Below are 23,469 nucleotides of genomic sequence, written 5' to 3'. Positions count from 1 at the left end.
TCACTGTCACTCCTTCACCAGCTCAGTGTCACTCCTTCACCACCTCACTGTCACTCCTTCACCACTTCACTGTCGCTCCTTCACCACTTCACTGTCGCTCCTTCACCACCTCACTGTCACTCCTTCACCACCTCACTGTCACTCCTTCACCACCTCGCTGTCGCTCCTTCACCACCTCACTGTCGCTCCTTCACCACCTCACTGTCGCTCCTTCACCAGCTCACTGTCGCTCCTTCACCACCTCACTGTCACTCCTTCACCACCTCACTGTCACTCCTTCACCACCTCAGTCACTCCTTCACCACCTCAGTGTCACTCCTTCACCACCTCACTGTCACTCCTTCACCACCTCACTGTCGCTCCTTCACCACCTCAGTCACTCCTTCACCACCTCACTGTCACTCCTTCACCACCTCAGTCACTCCTTCACCAGCTCACTGTCACTCCTTCACCACCTCACTGTCACTCTTTCACCACCTCACTGTCACTCCTTCACCAGCTCACTGTCACTCCTTCACCACCTCACTGTCACTCCTTCACCAGCTCACTGTCACTCCTTCACCACCTCACTGTCACTCCTTCACCACCTCACTGTCACTCCTTCACCACCTCACTGTCGCTCCTTCACCACCTCACTGTCACTCCTTCACCACCTCAGTGTCACTCCTTCACCACCTCACTGTCGCTCCTTCACCACTTCACTGTCGCTCCTTCACCACCTCACTGTCGCTCCTTCACCACCTCACTGTCACTCCTTCACCACCTCAGTCACTCCTTCACCACCTCACTGTCACTCCTTCACCACCTCACTGTCACTCCTTCACCACCTCACTGTCACTCCTTCACCTCCTCACTGTCGCTTCTTCACCACCTCACTGTCGCTTCTTCACCACCTCACTGTCACTCCTTCACCACCTCAGTGTCACTCCTTCACCACCTCACTGTCACTCCTTCACCACCTCACTGTCACTCCTTCACCACCTCACTGTCACTCCTTCACCACCTCAGTCACTCCTTCACCACCTCACTGTCACTCCTTCACCACCTCACTGTCACTCCTTCACCACCTCACTGTCACGCCTTCACCACCTCACTGTCACTCCTTCACCACCTCACTGTCGCTCCTTCACCACCTCACTGTCACTCCTTCACCACCTCACTGTCGCTCCTTCACCACCTCACTGTCGCTCCTTCACCACCTCACTGTCACTCCTTCACCACCTCAGTGTCACTCCTTCACCACCTCACTGTCACTCCTTCACCACCTCACTGTCACTCCTTCACCAGCTCACTGTCACTCCTTCACCACCTCACTGTCGCTCCTTCACCACTTCACTGTCGCTCCTTCACCACCTCACTGTCACTCCTTCACCACCTCACTGTCACTCCTTCACCACCTCACTGTCACTCCTTCACCACCTCACTGTCGCTCCTTCACCACCTCACTGTCACTCCTTCACCAGCTCACTGTCGCTCCTTCACCAGCTCACTGTCGCTCCTTCACCAGCTCACTGTCACTCCTTCACCAGCTCACTGTCACTCCTTCACCACCTCACTGTCACTCCTTCACCACCTCACTGTCACTCCTTCAGCACCTCACTGTCGCTCCTTCCCCACCTCACTGTCGCTCCTTCACCACCTCACTGTCACTCCTTCACCACCTCACTGTCACTCCTTCACCACCTCACTGTCACTCCTTCAGCACCTCAGTCACTCCTTCACCACCTCACTGTCGCTCCTTCACCACCTCACTGTCGCTCCTTCACCACCTCACTGTCACTCCTTCACCACCTCACTGTCACTCCTTCACCACCTCACTGTCACTCCTTCACCACCTCAGTCACTCCTTCACCAGCTCACTGTCACTCCTTCACCACCTCACTGTCGCTCCTTCACCACCTCACTGTCGCTCCTTCACCACCTCACTGTCGCTCCTTCACCACCTCACTGTCACTCCTTCACCACCTCACTGTCACTCCTTCACCACCTCACTGTCACTCCTTCACCACCTCACTGTCGCTCCTTCACCACCTCACTGTCACTCCTTCACCACCTCACTGTCACTCCTTCACCACCTCACTGTCGCTCCTTCACCACCTCACTGTCGCTCCTTCACCACCTCACTGTCACTCCTTCACCACCTCACTGTCGCTCCTTCACCACCTCACTGTCACTCCTTCACCAGCTCACTGTCACTCCTTCACCACTTCACTGTCACTCCTTCACCACCTCAGTGTCACTCCTTCACCACCTCACTGTCACTCCTTCACCAGCTCAGTGTCACTCCTTCACCACCTCACTGTCACTCCTTCACCACCTCACTGTCACTCCTTCAGCACCTCAGTCACTCCTTCCCCACCTCACTGTCTCCTGTTCTCGGGCACTCTCACCACTTATTCCACTTGCTCGTCCTCCCCCTTCTGTCAACATTTTTTCAGCTTTCTGTTCTGAAGTCATCCCAGACTTGAAACACAGACTGCTCTCTCTCTACGGATGCTGTCGGACCTGCTGAGTTTTCTCAAGCACTCGCTGTTTTTTTAAAAATGTATTCGTTTTGCGGGATGTGCCCAGCGTTTATTGTCCCGTCCCTAGTTGCCCTTTGAGAAGGTGGGGGTGAGCTGCCTTCTTGAACCATCTATACCTGACATATGCTTCCTTCTTTTTCTATACCAAACCCTCAATTTCTATAGTCATCCAGCATTCCCTATACCTACCTGCCTTCCCTGTCACCCCGGCAGGAATATACTGTCTCTGGATTCTTGATATCTCAATTCTGAAGGCTTCCCATTTTCCAGCCGTCCCTTTACCTGCGAACATCTGCCCCCAATCAGCTTTCGAAAGTTCTTGCCTGACACTGTCAAAATTAGCCTTTCTCCAGTTTAGATCCAGTCTATCCTTTTCCATCACTATTTTAAAACAAATCGAATTATGGTCGCTGACCCCAAAGTGCTCCCCCACTGACACCTCAGTCACCTGCCCTGCCTTATTTCCCAAGAGTAGGTCAAGTTTTGCACTTTCTCTAGTAGATACATCCACATACTGAATCAGAAAGCTGTCTTGTACACACTTAGGAAATTCCTCTCCATCTAAACCTTTAACACTATAGTAGTCCCAGTCAATATTTGGGAAGTTAAAATCCCCTACCATAATCACCCTATTATCTTTACAGGTAATTGAGATGTCCTTACAAACATTTTTCTCAATTTCCCTCTGACTATTAGGGGGTCTATAATACAATCCCAGTAAGGTGATCATCCCTTTCTTATTTCTCAGTTTCACCCAAATAACTTTCCTGGATGTATTCCCAGAAATATCCTCCCTAAGTACAGCAGGAATACTATCCCTGATCAAAAATGCTACTCCCCCTCCTCTCTTGCCTCCCTTCCCACAGCATTTGTAATCTGGAACATTAAGCTGCCAGTCCTGTCCATCCCTGAGCCGTGTTTCTGTAATTGCTATGGTATCCCAGTCCCTTGTTCCTAACCATGTCCTTTTGACCCAGCGACAGTGAAGGAACGGCGATATATTTCCAAGTCAGGATGGTGAGTGGCTTGGAGGGGAGCTGAAGGGGGTGGTGTTTCCCAAGTATCTGCTGCCCTTGTCCTTCTAGAGGGAGGTAGTCAGGAATTGGGAGGATCCTGTCTGATACTGTACAGCTCTGTCTGTATGTGCCTCTGTGTCAGCTCCCGCACATGCGGAGTCCACACCTCAGGCAAAAGGAAAGATATCAGGCACTGCATATAGGTGCTTGGCGAATATGTACAATTGGGAACAGTTCTGAACACAGCAGATTCCAAATCAGCTCCTGTTCTGGGATATCAAACCGCACCAAGATTTCTCCCTGCGGTGTTGTTCTCTGCACTGTCTCCCTGCGGTGTTGTTCTCTGCACTGTCTCCCTGCGGTGTTGTTCTCTGCACTGTCTCCCCTATGGAAAGGCAGATCAGCAAACAGCAAGCCCTCACCTTTCTTCCATTCATCCCAGGCATCGCTGGCTGGCCATTTATTACCCATCCCGAGTCGGCCTTTGTGGTGGTGAGAGCCACTGCCGTGAACTGCTGCAGTCCACCCGCCTTCAGTCAGAGAGTTCCAGGGTTTTGTCCCAGCGACATGAAGGAATGGTGATACATTTCCAAGTCAGGATGGTGGGTGGCTTCGAGGGGAAGACGTATCTGCTGCCCTTGTCCTCCTGTTTAGATTAGATTCCCTGTAGTATGGAAACATGCCCTTCGGCCGAACAAGACCACACTGACCCTCCAAAGGGCAACCCACCCAGACCCATTCCCCTACATTTACCCCCTCACCTAACACAACGGGTAATTTAGCACGGCCAATCCACCCTAACCTACATATCCCTGAACACTATGGGGTAATTTAGCATGGCCAATCCACCCTAACCTACACATCCCTGAACACTATGGGGTAATTTAGCATGACCAATCCTCCCTAACCTACACATCCCTGAACACTATGGGGTAATTTAGCATGGCCAATCCACCCTAACCTACACATCCCTGAACACTATGGGGCAATTTAGCATGGCCAATCCACCCTAACCTACACATCCCTGAACACTATGGGGTAATTTAGCACGGCCAATCCACCCTAACCTACACATCCCTGAACACTATGGGGTAATTTAGCACGGCCAATCCACCCTAACCTACACATCCCTGAACACTATGGGGCAATTTAGCATGGCCAATCCACCCTAACCTACACATCCCTGAACACTATGGGGTAATTTAGCATGGACAATTCACCCTAACCTGTACATCTTTGGACTGTGGGAGGAAACCGGAGCACCCAGAGGAAACCCACGCAGACACGGGGAGAATGTGCAAACTCCACACGGATAGTTGCCCGAGGCAGGAATTGAACCCGGGTCCCTGGCTCTATGAGGTAGCAGTGCCACCGAGCCACTGTGGTTAGCACTGGAGGGTTTGGAAGGTGCTGGCTGAGGATCAATAGTGAATTCTTGCAGCGCGATCTGTAGATAGAACACACTGGTGCTGCCGAGCGTCAGTGGTGGGTGAAGCCATCACTTTTGTGGCGATGGTGCCAATCAAAGGGTGCTGCTTTGCCCTGGATGGTGTCAAGCTTCCTGAGTGTTGTTGGAGCTGCCCCCATCCAGGAGGACTCCATCACATTCGGAACGCGTGTCTTGTAGATAATGGATGAGGTTTGGAGAGTGAGTTACTCACCACAGTGTGCCCAGCCTCTGACCTGCTCTTGGAGCCACTGCATTTATGTGACGAGTCCAGATGCTGACAGTAATGGTAAGGCCACTGAACGTGAGTGGTTGGATTCTCCCCCATTGGCGATGGCCATAGACTGACCCCAGTGATTCCTGAACCCCCATCACCAATGGCTCTGCAATCTACACCGTCCTCTCCTTCAGAACTCTGGGTGTAGTCCATCTGGCTCTGGGTGATTTATCCAGCTTCAGCCCTTCCTGCTTTCCCAATGCCTTCTCCTCAGTGAAGGCCAGCTTCCCTGAAGTTCTGGGATGCTGCCGCTGTCTACCAGTGTGAAGACCAATGCAAATTACTCTCAAAATCCTCTGCCATTTGATATTTTCCCCATGACTGGCCTCATTTTCCAGGGGGGCAATGTCTACCCCTGACTCTCTTTATTTCCACTTTTAAAAAACTCTCGCAACCCTCTTTTACATCACGGAGCCGGCTGCCCAGACTCGGGAGGGTGGGCACTGAGAGAACCATGTCAACCGCATTCTCTGTAATATCCCCAAACAGGCACGGACAGGACACCCTCATCATCCGATCAATACAAGGTCCTCACAGGCACGGACAGGACACCCTCATCATCTGATCAATACAAGGTCCTCACAGATACATACAGCACACACTCATCAACCGATCAATACAAGGTCCTCACAGATACATACAGCACAGTCTGACAGACCAGTCAATACAAGGTCCTTACAGATGTATAGAGCACTCTAGCACACTTATCTACACGAGGTCCTTACAGGTGCATACAGCACAGTCTGACAGACCAATCAATACAAGGTCCTTACAGCCGTATGGAGCACTGGCAGACTTGTCTATGCAAGGTCCTTACAGATAAATAGAGCTCACACTGGTAGGCTCATCAATACAATCCCTTACAAATATATCAAGAACACCAACATACTCGCCAAAACAAGGTCATTACAGATATATACAGCACACTCGGACAGACCTTACAGGCGTCTGGAGCACTCTGACAGACCTGTCTGTACACGATCCTTTCAGATAGTTACAACAAACTCAGATAAGCCAATCAATACAGGGTCCTTACAGATAAATAGAGCCCACACTGAGAGACTCAACAATACAAGGTCCTTACAGATAAATAGAGCCAACACTGGTAGACTCATCAATACAAGGTCCTTCCAGATAACTAGAGCTCACACTGATAGACTCATCAATACAAGGTCCTTACAGAGAAATAGAGCCCACACTGGTAGACTCATCAATACAAGGTCATTACAGAGAAATAGAGCCCACACTGATAGACTCATCAATACAAGGTCCTTATAGACAAATAGAGCCCACATTGATAGAATCATCAATTAAAGGTCCTTACAGATAGGTATAACCCACACTGATAGACTCTTCAATTAAAGGTCCTTTCAGATAAATAGAGCCAACACTGGTAGACTAATCAATTAAAGGTCCTTACAGATAAACAGAGACCACACTAATAGACTCATTGATACAAGGTCTTTACAGATAAATAGAGCTCACACTGATAGAATCATTGATACAAGGTCTTCACAGATAAATAGAGCCCACACTGATAGACTCATCAGTACAAGGTCCTTACAGATAAATATAGCCCACACTGATCGACTCTTCAATTAAAGGTCCTTACAGATAAATAGAGCCCACACTGATAGACTCATCAATTAAAGGTCCTTACAGACAAATAGAGCCCACACTGATAGACTCAACAACACAAGGTCCTTACAGACAAATAGAGCCCACACTGATAGACTCATCAATACAAGGTCCTTACAGATATATCGAGCAGGCGGACAGAGTCACCATGAAAGTGTCTAGAGATATGTCGAGAACACACTGATTGCAGTCATCAGTACAAGGTCCTTACAGATATATAGAGTACACCATTAGACTCATCATACCACAGCTGAACAGGGAGTTCTGGGAAAAGATGTTCTGCTGGAGAGTGGTGTCAACGTGGAACTCACTCTCACAAAGAGTGGGCGAGGAGAGCAATACGATACATTCAAATGGGATGGATGGAAGAGGGAGAAAGGAATAGGAAGATATGCTGACAGAGAGATGGGAAGAGGGGGTGGGAGGAGATTCATGTGGAGCAGAACCATCAGTAGAGACTCTGTCCCCTTCAAACCCTCCAAGGACAGCAGCGGTTAAAATACAGCATAAAACTCTACTCTTTTAAACTGAAAGTAAAGCTCCCTCTATACTGTCACGCGTGTTGAGGACAGATACAACAATGGGTTAGAAACAGAGTAAAAATCTCTCTACTATTTTAAAATGAAAGTAAAGTGCCACGAACACTATCCCCAACAAATATTCCCAGGACAGGTATTGCATAGAGACAGAGTAAACCTCCCGCTGATCAGATGGGCTAATGGGCTGAGAAGTGGCAGATGGGGTTTATTTCAGATAAATACGAGGTGCTGTATTTTGGGAAAGCAAATCTTAGCAGGACTTATACACTTAATGGTAAGGTCCTAGGGTGTGTTGCTGAACAAAGAGACCTTGGAGTGCAGGTTCATAGCTCCTTGAAATGGAGTCGCAGGTAGATACGATAGTGAAGAGGGCGTTTGATATGCTTTCCTTTATTGGTCAGGGTATTGAGTACAGGAGTTGGGGGGTCATGTTGCTGCTGTACAGGACATTGGTTAGGCCACTGTTGGAATATTGCGTGCAATTCTGGTCTCCTTCCTATCGGAAAGATGTTGTGAAACTTGAAAGGGTTCATAAAAGATTTACAAGGATGTTGCCAGGGTTGGAGGATTTGAGCTACAGGGAGAGGCTGAACAGGCTGGGGCTGTTTTCCCTGGAGCGTCGGAGGCTGAGGGGGTGACCTTATAGAGGTTTACAAAATTATGAGGGGCATGGATAGGATAAATAGACAAAGTCTTTTCCCTGAGGGTGGGGGAGTCCAGAACTAGAGGGGCATAGGTTTAAGGTGAGAGGGGAAAGACATAAAAGAGACCTGAGGGGCAATGTTTTCACACAGAAGGTGGTGCGTGTATGGAATGAGCTGCCAGAGGATGTGCTGGAGGCTGGTACAATTACAGCATTTGGATGGGTATATGAATAGGAAGGGTTTGGAGGGATATGGGCCGGGTGCTGGCATGTGGGACTAGATTGGGTTGGGATATCTGGTCGGCATGGACGGGTTGGACCGAAGGGTCTGTTTCCGTGCTGTACATTTCTATGACTGTATGAACTGTATTCTTCAAAATTGAAAAGCAAAGAGTATTCTACGCTTTTAAACTGAGAGCAAAGCTCCCTCAGCACTGGTGCTATCAGACGTGGTCAGGAAAGGTGCAACACAGGGTTGGAATCAGAAAAAATCGCTCTGTACTCTTTAAAACCGAAAGTAAACAGAAAGTAAAGCTTTCTCTACTGTCCTAAAGGGAAAAAAAATGAAATAAAATCTCCCTCAAAGCTGTCCCCAAACACAATCGAGAGAGTGGGGCTGGAAAAGCCCAGCTGGTCAGGCAGCATCTGAGGAGCAGGAAGATCGATGTTTCAGGCAGGAGCCCGTCATCAGAAGCTTTTTTCCAGATTACATTCCCTGTAGTATGGAAACAGGCCCTTCAGCCCATCAAGTCCACACCAACACTCCAAAGAGGAACCCACCCAGACCCGTTCCCCCACCCTATTAGTCTACATTTACCCCTGACTAATGCTCTGAACCTACACATGCCTGAACACTATGGGGTAATTTAGCATGGCCAGTCCACCCTAACCTACACATCCCTGAACACAATGGGTTAATTTAGCACGGCCAATCCACCCTAACCCACACATCCCTGAACACTATGGGGTAATTTGGCATGGCCAATCCACCCTAACCTACACATCCCTGAACACTATTGGGTAATTTAGCACGGCCAATCCACCCTAACCTACACATCCCTGAACACTATGGGGTAATTTAGCATGGCCAATCCCCCCTAACCTACACATCCCTGAACACTATGGGGTAATTTGGCATGGCCAATCCACCCTAACCTACACATCCCTGAACACTATTGGGTAATTTAGCATGGCCAATCCCCCCTAACCTACACATCCCTGAACACTATGGGGTAATTTAGCATGGCCAATCCACCCTAACCTACACATCCCTGAACACTATGGGGTAATTTAGCATGGCCAATTATGTTCAGGGATGTGTGGGTTAGGGTGGATTGGCCGTGCTAAATTGTCCCATAGTGTTCAGGGAGGTGTAGGTCAGGGTGGATTGGCCATGCTAAATTGTCCCATAGTGTTAAGGGCATTAATCAGAGGGAAATGGATCTGGGAGGAGTTTCCTTCAGAGGGTCGGTGTGGACTTGGCGGACTAGATAGCCTGTTTCCACACTGTAGGGAATCTCCTGTACTGCGCAGGTTTGGGGGAGTTGGTTGTGCTAAATTATTCAGTGTACAGGGATGTGTAGGTTGGATGCACTAGTCAGGGGTTAAATGTAGGGGATTGGATCTGGGAGAGTTGCTCTTTGGAGGGTAGGTGTGGGTTTGTTGCGCTGGAGAGCCTGTTTCCACGCTGTAGGGGAATCCAATCTTCAGTGAGCCTCTGGATGAAGCACTGGGGGTGTAGCCCGCTTTCTATTGATATGCTTGGGTTTCCTTGCATTGGTGATGCTATTTCCTGTGGTGACGTCATTTCCTATGGTGATGTCATTTCCTGTTCTTTCTCTCAGGGGGTGCTAAAACCCAAACATATCAATAGAAAGGGGGTTACACCCCCAGTGCATTGTCCAGAGGCTCACTGAAGATGTTACCTAGTACGGTGATGAAATGTCTGAAAATGCAAACCTACATCCAGAACCTCAACCTGAGCTATAAATCTTCTCAAAACCTCGATATACAGGCAGTCTCAGACCTTACTGCTGCACGGGCAAAGACTCATAACCCTCTGAGAGAATAAATTCCTCCTCATCTCAATCTTACACTGACAGTTCTTTATTCTAATCCACGTCCTCTGGTCTGAGACATAAAAACAGCAGATGCTGGCTATCAGGATCAAAAACAGAAAATGCTGGAAAAAGCTGCCTGTCTGACAGCAGCTGAACCAGTTCTGAGGAAGGGTCACTGCACCCGAAACCTTAATTCTTGTTTCTCTCCATAGATCCTGCCAGACCTGCTGAGTTGTTCCAGCAATTTCTGTGTTTGCTTCCCCCGGTCACTCTCACGAGGTGAAACATCTTCGCAATCCTGTCATGCCCCTTAAGAATCCTGTGTTTCAACAAGATCACCTTACAATCTTCAAAACTCCAATGAGCAGAGTCCAAATCTGTTTAACCACAATCCCTTCAGACCAGGGATCAGCTGAATGAACGGTCTCCAATGTTAATGTATATCTCCTTCAGTAAGTGCTCCAGATGTGTAATTCTGGTCTCCTTCCTATTGGAAAGATGGTGTGAAACGTGAAAGGGTTCAGAAAAGATTTACAAGGATGTTGCCAGGGTTGGAGGGTTTGAGCTACAGGGAGAAGCTGAACAGGCTGGGGCTGTTTTCCCTGGAGCGTCGGAGGCTGAGGGGTGACCTTATAGAGGTTTACAAAATTATGAGGGGCATGGATAGGATAAATAGACGAAGTCTTTTCCCTGGGGTGGGGGAGTCAAGAACTAGAGGGTTTAGGGTGAGAGGGGAAAGATATAAAAGAGACCTAAGGGGCAACTTTTTCACTCAGAGGGTGGTACGTGTATGGAATGAGCTGCCAGAGGATGTGGTGGAGGCTGGTACAATTACAACATTTAAGAGGCATCTGGATGGGTATATGAATAGGAAGGGTTTGGAGGGATATGGGCCGGGTACTGGCAGGTGGGACTAGATTGGGTTGGGATATCTGGTCAGCACGGACGGGTTGGCCCGAAGGGTCTGTTCATGTGCTGTACATCTCTCTGACTCTATGTGGTCTCACCAGCGCCTTGTACACTTACTGCAAGACTTCCCTGCTCTTCAACTCCAACCCCTTTGAAATAAGGGCCAACATTCCCTTCGGCTTTCGGATTATCTGTTGGCCGCTGTGTGCTGGCTTTCTGTGTTCCGTGCAGCAATCCCGGGAGCCAGCCTTCCATCCATTTACATGTCTCGATGCCCTGGAATGGCTGCCAATATCATGAAAGAGCATCCCATCCCAGTAACGCTCTCCTCCAACCTCTTCCTACATACAGACACCTGAACACACACACCATCAGGTTCAGGAACAGCTTCTTCCCCGCCGTTATTAGGCTGATGAATGGACTCTCCAACTTCAAATAATGCCCATCTTGTTAGTATGATCTCGTCTAGTGCACAGTATAACCCTTACGCCTTACCCTTTTTTTGTTCAGTCTATGACCTGTATATCGTTGCTTACTGTGATCAGCTTGTACTGCTCTCTCACTGTACTCAGGTACGTGTGACTGGAAATCAAATCAATCAATCAAATACCCCAGAATCACTCTGTGTTGTGCAACAATGCTGTCCCTTTAACAAAATTATGCTGCCTTTGTTTATTTTCCACAAGGGGTTGTAAAAGTAAAGGGGCCGATACGTCTGGAGGTGGCTACTAGATACTACTGAAGCCAACAAGCAGAGGAGGTTTTTTTAAACAGCTGTACAATGAAAGGGGAGTCACCAATTCTCCCAGTTCAGGTGTTATCTAGTTTGGTTTGACTTTAGCAGGTAATCAGAAAACCGTTGGGAGACGAGCAGCCGTTACTGTGAGAAAGGTTCCCTGCTTCAGCAGATGGTTCCTGCCTGACTCTTCACTCTGAAATCCCTCCTGCCTGGAAGAACCTGTGTTTGAATTCACCTTTCACCAAGGGGTATGTTTATGAGACGTTGCGGGAATTGGAGCAGCTTCGTTCGTTTGTGATAGAGTCGTTGGGTTTTCAAATCAGTTGAGTTATTCTAAACTCTGTTTGCTTTTGTTGGTGCTTCACCCGTGAGGTTTGAATAAATTCTGTTTTGCTGACAGCTGAGTGGTTTGACCAGCTGCATCGCTCCAGGAACATCCACTATTCACCTACCTTCAAAATAAGACAATAAAAAATTAGGGTCGAGGCTCCCTTTTTAGGATGGTCGAAGCAGCATTTTACCATGTTTTGGCGTTAAAGTTGATCGGCAGAAACGGGATTCGAACCTATGCTTCTGTCCAGACAGGAGCCTGGATCTAGCGCCTTGGATTGCATGGCCACGCTGCCCTTTGAGGATATCCTGAGGGGGTGTGTGTACCTGGTCCATAACAGTATGGCCTAAGTGAAAAACCTTAACTCCTATGTCTCTAATGATATTCAGATTTATTTCCATATCACGTGGTATCAAAGATCTGAGAGACAGGATGTACCTTCCAGGATTGGGGACGAGTGTTTGCCAAGCTATAACCGCAGCCCGTGTCTTTCACAAAACCAAAGATTCCTTTGGCACAGAGGCCCAGACCTAGCGAACCATGAGGCACGAGGCCTGTATCTGGAGCTCTGTGCCCACACACTCACACCGGCGGACAGATAAAACAACCAGCGCCTTCAGCAGCCCAAATGTGGGAAAGGATCCGCCACCCTGCCGCACCCACAGCATGGCCACCGGGAAATCACACCTGTCCAAACCACACCAGCAACACCCAGAATGCCTCAGCATTGACCACTCAGGCTGACACGGTCACTCGTAGACCAGGGAATACACTTCCCAAGACAAACAAACAATAAGCTTCCTGGACCCGATCAACACAGCTGTCCCTGAGCCCTAAGGGCAGTCTCCATACCCCAGTGATACCAAAGGACAGGTCAGACAGAGAGGCACCAGAATACCTTGCTCACAGGAGAGCAACAATGGAGGCACCTTACTGTCAGGAAAAGAGACACTCCCACCTCCCTGGGAAGAGAGCTGGAATCTCCTGATCCCATTAAGAACTGATCAATGCTGCCAGGATTCCTCACTGTATCGATATTCAGGCCATTCTTCTAATAACTGCTTTTATTATCAAATACATTGCTATTAATTAACAACAGGGAAAATACATTGTACACAACTCCAATAAAACCTCGCTTGATTGTCAGCTAGAGGAAGACAGTTCCAGCTACCTGAACAGACTGTGCTGTTTCAGCTTGGTCAGTTTCTGTTCCACGATATCGCCGTATTCATAAACGATTTGTTAATTTCCCTTTGAGCTGTGTTCTGTAATTTCTGTTTTACTGGGCTAATTTCTCCGACACCAAGTCTGCATCAACGCACGATGCCCGTCTGCGCTAACAACCTTATGGTTCCGACGTGGCCCAGCTCCCTCTCCCCCCTTGCCCATTTGTATACGGGGAGACACAGATACTGGAGATCAGAGGCGAGAGGGTGTGGGGCACAGCATCCGAGGAGCAGGAGAATCCAGGAGTTATGCCTGAAACGTGGATTCTCCTGCTCCTCGGATGCTGCCTGACCTGCTGTGCTTTTCCAGCCCCACTCTCCCAGCCCCCATTCATCAAGATGCCTCATAAATGTAGCTATCATGCCCGCATCCATCACCATCTCTGGCTAGATATTCCTGGCATCTGTGTAAAAAGGACCTGCCTTTCCCATCTCCTTTCAACGCACCCCCTTTTACCTCACACGCTCCCTCGTAATTGACATCTCCACGCTCGGGAGAAGACTCCAGCGATCTACTCTCTGCACGCCCCTCGTCATTTTGCAAACATTCTGTTGAGGTTGTATCAGGGAAGACAGAGAGAATAAAACAATAGGCCCGTTAGCGGAACATCCATGTCGGGGAACACACTGCCTGAGGAGGTCACAGCTCGGTATTCAGCTGACCCCGACGCAATCGGGCAGAGTCTACATGGTGTTGTGAAAGGATGCAGTGTGAAGGCATTTGATAAGGTGCCCCTACATAAACAAAATGAGAGGCCGTGGATAACATATTAACGATGGTGGGGGATGAATTACCTCACAGGATGCAGGGAAAGAACGATAGGTCCGAATGTAAAGATGTTAGATTTACTGATGTTGACACAGGGTAGGTAGGGAAAGGAGTCTGCAAAGGGCTATTAACACGTGGAGAGAGTGGGCTAACAAGTTTAGCACAACGTGAAGCTACCCATTTTAGCAGGGAGAGTAGAAAAGGAGCAGATTATTGAAGTGGGGAGGGATTGCAGAACTCGGAATTACAAAGGGATCTGGTACATGGATCCCAAAAAAGTTAGTCAGGAGCAGCAACTCATGGGGGAGGAGAACGGAACGCTGGAACGCGGATTGGAATTCCGAAGTCAGGAGGTTTCGCTGTGGTGGGCGTCAGGAAGGCCAGACCTGGAGTTACAGGTGAGGGTGGGTCTCCTGGCTGTGTTAGGGAGTGCAATGGAGGTTTAGCAGACTGAATCCTGGGATGGCAGGACTGACGAGAGACTGGACCAGTTCACGGGATATTCACGGGAAAACCGAGGGGAGACCTTGCAGCAACCCGTCAAACTCGGCACAGACGGTGGCGAGACTGTGAGATTCGCTGCCAAAACACTAGATGCTTCAAGAGGCAGCCATCGTGCTGGGGGCCAAAGGGTTCAAAGAAACAACAGGGACCGGGGGGGGGGGGGAACTGAGGTGAATGATCAGCCACCATCAAACGGAATCATATAGCTTCTATTGGGAAAGCGCAGTGGTTAGCACTACTGCCTCACAGCGCCAGAGACCCGGGTTCAATTCCTGCCTCAGGCGACCGACAGGGAGTTTGCACATTCTCCCCGTGTCTGTGTGGGTTTCTGTGAGGTGGAGCGGCCATGTTAAACTGCCGGGAGTGTTAGGTGTAGGGGAAATGGGTCTGGGTGGGTAACGCTGGGATGGGTCAGTGTACACTAGTTGGGCCGAAGGGCCTGTTTCCACACTGTAACTAAGCTAATCAAAAACAAAACTCAGGGAAGATTCACTGGATGGATTCCTGAGGTGAGGGGCATGTTTTGTTTCCATTTAGATAGAGGCCGTGGGCTCGGCAGGTGTTAGGAGATGCAGACATCAAGGGAAAGGTTGGACCGATTGGATCCTGACCGAATTGTGTTCAGGACAAGAGTGGCTTTACGGAAATCTCAAAGATCCTGAGGGGATTTGATCGGAGGTTTCACCCCGTGATCGAGACGAGAGCGAGAGAGAGACAGGGATGGGGTGGGGAGGGGCTGAGTTAGGTGGGAGTGCTCTGACTAGAATGCTGTGGGTCACTCCCACCTCCTGAATGACCTCTCTGTGTAATCCCACCCTGACCCCTGACCCCTGACAGATACTAACCTCGCCCAGACCCGGCCCGGGTCACTCCTGACACCTCCCAGTCACGCCCACTCATGGTCACGGTCTCATCCCCAGCTCAGGCCCCCATCCCCAACCCCATCCGCCCATCCCCTTCCTTACCCCACACCCCCATCCCCTTCCTGACCCCACCCGCCCATCCCCTTCCTGACCCTACACCCCTATCCCCTTCCTGACCCCACACCCCCATTCCCTTCCTGACCCTACACCCCTATCCCCTTCCTGACCCTACACCCCATCCCCTTCCTGACCCCCACACCCCCATCCCATTCCCGACCCCACACCCCTATCCCCTTCCTGACCCCACACCCCCATCCCCTTCCCGACCCCACACCCCCATCCCCTTCCTGACCCCACACCCCCATCCCCTTCCTGACCCTACACCCCTATCCCCTTCCTGACCACACACCCCCATCCCCTTCCTGACCACACACCCCCATCCCCTTCCCGACCCCACACCCCCATCCCCTTCCTGACCCTACATCCCTATCCCCTTCCTGACTCCACCCGCCCATCCCCTTCCTGACCCTACACCCCTATCCCCTTCCTGACCCCACACCCCCATCCCCTTCCTGACCACACACCCCCATCCCCTTCCTGACCCCATACCCCCATCCCCTTCCTGACCCTACACCCCTATCCCATTCCCGACCCCACACCCCCATCCCCTTCCTGACCCTACACCCCTATCCCCTTCCTGACCACACACCCCCATCCCCTTCCTGACCCTACACCCCTATCCCCTTCCTGACCCCACACCCCCCCATCCCCTTCCTGACCCCACACCCCTATCCCCTTCCTGACCACACACCCCCCCATCCCCTTCCTGACCACACACCCCCATCCCCTTCCTGACCCTACACCCCTATCCCCTTCCTGACCCCACACCCCCATTCCCTTCCTGACCCTACACCCCTATCCCCTTCCTGACCCCACACCCCCATCCCCTTCCTGACCCCCACCCGCCCATCCCCTTCCTGACTCCACACCCCCAGCCCCTTCCTGACCCCACAACCCTATCCCCTTCCTGACCCCACACTCCCATCCCCTTCCCGACCCCACACCCCCATCCCCTTCCTGACCCCACACCCCCATCCCCTTCCTGACCCCCACACCCCCAGCCCCTTCCTGACCCCACACCCCATCCCCTTCCTGACCCCACACCCCCATCCCCTTCCTGACCCCACACCCCCATCCCCTTCCTGACCCCCACACCCCCAGCCCCTTCCTGACCCCACACCCCATCCCATTCCCAACCCCACCCGCCCATCCCCTTCCTGACCCCACACCCCTATCCCCTTCCTGACCACACACCCCCCATCCCCTTCCTGACCCCACAACCCTATCCCCTTCCTGACCCCACACCCCCATCCCCTTCCTGACCCCCACACCCCCATCCCCTTCCTGACCCCCACATACCCATCCCCTTCCTGACCACACACCCCTATCCCCTTCCCGACACCACACCCCCATCCCCTTCCTGACCCTACACCCCCATCCCCTTTCTGACCCCCACACCCCCATCCCCTTCCCGACCCCACACCCCATCCCCTTCCTGACCCCACACCCCCATCCCCTTCCTGACCCCCACACCCCCATCCCCTTCCTGACCCCACATACCCATCCCCTTCCTGACCACACACCCCCATCCCCTTCCCGACCCCACACCCCCATCCCCTTCCTGACCCCCACACCCTCATCCCCTTCCCGATCCCACACCCCCATCCCCTTCCCGACCCCACACCCCCATCCCCTTCCCGACCCCACACCCCTATCCCCTTCCCGACCTCACACCCCCATCCCCTTCCTGACCCCACACCCCCCTCCCCTTCCTGACCCCACAACCCCATCCCCTTCCTGACCCCACCCTCCTATCCCCTTCCTGACCCCACACCCCATCCCCTTCCTGACCCCACACCCCCCTCCCCTTCCTGACCCCACAACCCCATCCCCTTCCTGACCCCACCCTCCTATCCCCTTCCTGACCCCACACCCCCATCACCTTCCTGACCCCACACCCCATCCCCTTCCTGACCCCACACCCCCCTCCCCTTCCCGCCCCCACACCCCTATCCCCTTCCTGACTCCTCACCCCCATCCCGTTCCTGACCCCACCCACATCCCCTTCCCGACCCCACACCCATCCCCTTCCCGACTCCACCCCCATCCCCTTCCTGACCCCACACCCCCATCCCCTTCCTGACCTCACACCCCGATCCCATTCCCGACCCCCACACCCCCCTCCCCTTCCTGACCCCACACACCCCTCCCCTTCCTGACCCCACACCTCATCCCCTTCCTGACCCCCACACCCCCCTCCCCTTCCTGACCCCACACCCCCATCCCCTTCCCGACCCCTCCCCATCCCCTTCCTGACCCCACCCCATCACCTTCCCGACCCCTCCCCTAACCTCTTCTATACCACACCCCCATCCCCTTCCTGACCCTACACCCCTATCCCCTTCCTGACCCCACACCCCCATTCCCTTCCTGACCCTACACCCCTATCCCCTTCCTGACCCCACACCCCCATCCCCTTCCTGACCCCCACCCGCCCATCCCCTTCCTGACTCCACACCCCCAGCCCCTTCCTGACCCCACACCCCCATCCCCTTCCTGACCCCACACCCCCATCCCCTTCCTGACCCCCACACCCCCAGCCCCTTCCTGACCCCACACCCCATCCCCTTCCTGACCCCACACCCCCATCCCCTTCCTGACCCCACACCCCCATCCCCTTCCTGACCCCCACACCCCCAGCCCCTTCCTGACCCCACACCCCATCCCATTCCCAACCCCACCCGCCCATCCCCTTCCTGACCCCACACCCCTATCCCCTTCCTGACCCCACACCCCCATCCCCTTCCTGACCCCCACACCCCCATCCCCTTCCTGACCCCCACATACCCATCCCCTTCCTGACCACACACCCCTATCCCCTTCCCGACACCACACCCCCATCCCCTTCCTGACCCTACACCCCCATCCCCTTTCTGACCCCCACACCCCCATCCCCTTCCCGACCCCACACCCCATCCCCTTCCTGACCCCACACCCCCATCCCCTTCCTGACCCCACACCCCCATCCCCTTCCCGACCCCACACCCCATCCCCTTCCTGACCCCCACACCCCCATCCCCTTCCTGACCCCACATACCCATCCCCTTCCTGACCACACACCCCTATCCCCTTCCCGACCCCACACCCCCATCCCCTTCCCGACCCCACACCCCCATCCCCTTCCTGACCCCCACACCCTCATCCCCTTCCCGATCCCACACCCCCATCCCCTTCCCGACCCCACACCCCCATCCCCTTCCCGACCCCACACCCCTATCCCCTTCCCGACCTCACACCCCCATCCCCTTCCTGACCCCACACCCCCCTCCCCTTCCTGACCCCACACCCCCATCCCCTTCCTGACCCCACCCTCCTATCCCCTTCCTGACCCCACACCCCATCCCCTTCCTGACCCCACACCCCCCTCCCCTTCCTGACCCCACAACCCCATCCCCTTCCTGACCCCACCCTCCTATCCCCTTCCTGACCCCACACCCCCATCACCTTCCTGACCCCACACCCCATCCCCTTCCTGACCCCACACCCCCCTCCCCTTCCCGCCCCCACACCCCTATCCCCTTCCTGACTCCTCACCCCCATCCCGTTCCTGACCCCACCCCTATCCCCTTCCCGACTCCACCCCCATCCCCTTCCTGACCCCACACCCCCATCCCCTTCCTGACCTCACACCCCGATCCCATTCCCGACCCCCACACACCCCTCCCCTTCCTGACCCCACACCTCATCCCCTTCCTGACCCCCACACCCCCCTCCCCTTCCTGACCCCACACCCCCATCCCCTTCCCGACCCCTCCCCATCCCCTTCCTGACCCCACCCCATCACCTTCCCGACCCCTCCCCTAACCTCTTCTATACCACACCCCCATCCCCTTCCTGACCCACACCCCCAGCCCCTTGTGACCCCATCCCCATCCCCCTCCTGTCCCCAACCCAATCCCTTTCCTAACCCCACCCCTCCATCCCCTTCCTGACCTCACACCCCCATCCCTTTCCTGACCACACCCCCAGCCCATTTCCTGACCCCACCCCATCCCCTTCCTGATCCCATCCCCGTCCCCTTCCTCACCACACACCCCCATCCCCTTCCAGACCCCACACCCCCATCTCCTTCCTCACCCCACACCCCCATCCCCTTCCTCACCTCACACCCCCATCTCCTTCCTCACCCCACACCCCCATCCCCTTCCTCACCTCACACCCCCATCCCCTTCCTCACCCCACACCCCCATCCCCTTCCTCACCACACACCCCCATCCCCTTCCTCACCACACACCCCCATCCCCTTCCAGACCCCACACCCCCATCTCCTTCCTCACCCCACACCCCCATCCCCTTCCTCACCCCACACCCCCATCTCCTTCCTGATCCCATCCCCTTCCTCACCTCACACCCCCATCCCCTTCCTCACCCCACACCCCCATCCCCTTCCTCACCCCACACCCCCATCTCCTTCCTGATCCCATCCCCTTCCTCACCTCACACCCCCATCCCCTTCCTCACCCCACACCCCCATCTCCTTCCTGATCCCATCCCCTTCCTCACCTCACACCCCCATCCCCTTCCTCACCCCACACCCCCATCCCCTTCCTCACCCCACACCCCCATATCCTTCCTGATCCCATCCCCTTCCTCACCTCACACCCCCATCCCCTTCCTCACCCCACACCCCCATCTCCTTCCTGATCCCATCCCCTTCCTCACCTCACACCCCCATCCCCTTCCTCACCCCACACCCCCATATCCTTCCTGATCCCATCCCCTTCCTGACCCCACACCCCCATCCCCTTCCTCACCTCACACCCCCATCCCCTTCCTCACCCCACACCCCCATCTCCTTCCTGATCCCATCCCCTTCCTCACCCCACACCCCCATCTCCTTCCTCACCCCACACCCCCATCTCCTTCCTGATCCCATCCCCTTCCTCACCTCACACCCCCATCCCCTTCCTCACCCCACACCCCCATCTCCTTCCTCACCCCACACCCCCATCTCCTTCCTGATCCCATCCCCTTCCTCACCTCACACCCCCATTCCCTTCCTCACCCCACACCCCCATCCCCTTCCTCACCCCACACCCCCATCTCCTTCCTGATCCCATCCCCTTCCTGACCCCACACCCCCATCCCCTTCCTCACCCCACACCCCCATCTCCTTCCTCACCCCACACCCCCATCTCCTTCCTGATCCCATCCCCTTCCTCACCTCACACCCCCATTCCCTTCCTCACCCCACACCCCCATCCCCTTCCTCACCCCACACCCCCATCTCCTTCCTGATCCCATCCCCTTCCTGACCCCACACCCCCATCCCCTTCCTCACCTCACACCCCCATCCCCTTCCTCACCCCACACCCCCATCTCCTTCCTGATCCCATCCCCTTCCTGACCCCACCACCCCTGCCCCATCACCCCCCTAGCCATTCTGCCCCTTGTTACCCCGCCCCTCCTGACCCCCTTCTCTTCTCTTCCCCATTCCAAAGTCCCACCCGTTCTTTCTTTGCCCCTCCACTCCCCCCCCCCATTCCAGTTCCTTCCCTTCTTTCCCCTTCCCTCCCCTCCCTTCAGCTCCCTCCTCCTCCTCCTATCCTCGCCCTTCCCTTTGGAACCTCCCGCCTGCACAGTTGAGGAGGGGGGAGGGGGTGAAATCTGTTCCCTCCAAAGAGCTCTCTGCCTGACCACAACTGACGGGGTTAGCCGGTCGGAGGAGCCATCAGCTTCCTGTTCCCAGTCCAAGACAGGAAATTGCTGGGATTGGCTGTTGTCAACGCTAGGCCATTCTCAGTGGTGGGGTGGGCAAGTAAATTGGGGTGGGGGGGGGGGGGTGGGAACGACCATTGAGGGGTTTGACCAACATCCAGGAACCATCCAATCAGACTGGCCCTGAAGAGAGAGTGGGTCAGGTGGCCGATGCCAGGGGAGGTCAGGAGGAAGTGACCCCTCTGGGAATCGAGCCAATCAGACAGAGAGATGGCCAACAAGTCGTCAGGTTCCAGGGGGATGTGAGGAGAAATGTGTTCACTCAGAGAGTGGGGGAGGGGGTCTGGAAGGCGCAGTGTAGGGGCGCGGTTCCACATGGCGGAAATCCCTTGAGGGTGAGGCGGGGCAGGGGTGGTCCCCACAACTTCTTTCAACATTCTTCAGGGGATGCATTTTGAGCCGTGGGCCCAGTGTAGGGGAGAGGGTTCGGGGTGGACGGGCTGGTGCACACGTCTCTCTGAACTCGGTGGACCCGACCTGACTGGACGAGGGCAATGACGGCAGACGCCGGAAACCAGGGTCTGGGTTGGAGAGGCGCTGGAAAAACACAACTCCTTGGATGCTGACTGAAGCTGACTGGGGCCAATCTGCCCGGATCAAGCTGCTATACCTTGATGGATTGGTGAGATGGTTCCCCCACACACACACCCCCCCAACCCCCCAACAAACAAAACACACCCACCACCCCCTTCTGTGGGAGAGGGGGGAGTGGGGCAGACCTTACCGTTCTCGACCGGGACGTAGATGTTGAGGTAGAGGCAGTCCTCACTCTGCTCCTGGATGTAGGTGGTCACGTCGTCCAGGTTGGAGAGGAACCAGACGGGCAGCATCACCTCGGGCAGCATGCCGTGGATGTTCTGCGGGCAGACGGGGGCGAACTGGGTGGCGTTGCGGACGTCGGGCCAGGAGGCGGGGGCTTCGGGGGGCTGGAAACGGCGGCCCCCCACTGGCGGGGTAGCAAAGGGCACGCCCAGGTACTGCACCACCGGCCCCAGGATCTCGTTGTTGAGCTCCTTCCTGATGCCGCGGAGCTTGCCGTAGTTGGTGGCGACCACCGGGTACGTCTCGTCCGGCTTCTGACAGGACAGCAGCGAGAAGCAGGCCATGGCCGCCAGCGCCCACAGCAGCACGCCCAGCTCCGAGGGGCGGCTCCTCAGGAGGGGCTCAGCGCCCCCCAGGCACAGGGCCGCCCGCATCTCCCTCGCCGATCTCCCACCTACCCCCGGGACCCTCGGGGGGTGAGGGGTGGTGACGTGCCGAGCCCCGGTTCCCCCCCCCTGCCGTCTCAGTCGCTGTGCCAGGCGGTCTCTGTCGCTGCCCTCTGCTGGTGGTCCATTCAGCGGGGGGGGGAAAGGGTGCCCTCCCCTCCCTCCCCCCACACCACCCCTCCCCCGCTGAGTCTCCGGGCTCTCGACGCTGCCGCGACCCCGGTGCGGAGGTCAACGCCGGCCTCCTGTCATCGCAGAGTCCTTCCGCTCCCTGACCCTGAGGCTATCGGAGCCTGCAACGAGAGAGAGAGAGAGAGAGAGAGAGAGAGGGGGGGAACGGTCAGGAACACGCACTGAACAGCGGGCACACGGCCCAGAGACGAGACGTCACATCCAAACCAACCACCCCATTGCCCCCCAGCAACCCCCTCTCCCCAAACTCCTTCCAGCTCCAAACACAACCACAGCTCCACCATCGCTGTCCCCCTCTCTGATCAGACCCCGCGCTCTCTCTGCACCGATCGGACCGAGTCTGTTTGCTGTGTGTGAGTGACTCACAGCCATACACATCCACAGGGAGACAGCTGATAAATACAGGCGCACACACGCACACACACACAGACTGCTGATAAATACAGGCGCGCGCGCGCACACACACACACACACAGGGAGACTGCTGATAAATACAGGCGCGCGCGCACACACACAGGGAGACTGCTGATAAATACAGGCGCACACACGCACACACACAGGGAGACTGCTGATAAATACAGGCGCACACACACAAGGAGACTGCTGATAAATACAGGCGCACACACGCACACACAGACATACACAGGGAGACTGCTGATAAATACAGGCACACACACGCACACACAGACACACACAGACATACACAGGGAGACTGCTGATAAATACAGGCGCACACACGTACACA

At 54.4% G+C, this 23,469-nt stretch overlaps 1 protein-coding gene across 1 annotated transcript in view; it reads right to left on the bottom strand.

Annotated features, from left to right (window-relative positions):
• LOC132835328 (neuroligin-1-like) overlaps positions 1 to 22,651 on the bottom strand; it is a 305,115-nt gene extending 282,464 nt beyond the window's left edge. The window contains exon 1 of the mRNA XM_060854774.1: positions 22,049 to 22,651. Coding sequence (XP_060710757.1) covers positions 22,049 to 22,520 — 472 coding nt within the window. The 5' untranslated portion in view covers positions 22,521 to 22,651. The remainder of the gene's footprint in view (positions 1 to 22,048) is intronic.
• Between the last annotated feature and the right edge of the window lie 818 nt (positions 22,652 to 23,469).

Source organism: Hemiscyllium ocellatum, chromosome 44 (genome assembly GCF_020745735.1).
Source record: "Hemiscyllium ocellatum isolate sHemOce1 chromosome 44, sHemOce1.pat.X.cur, whole genome shotgun sequence".
Classification (NCBI taxonomy): Eukaryota; Metazoa; Chordata; class Chondrichthyes; order Orectolobiformes; family Hemiscylliidae; genus Hemiscyllium; species Hemiscyllium ocellatum.
This window is presented reverse-complemented; position numbering and strand designations above follow the sequence as displayed.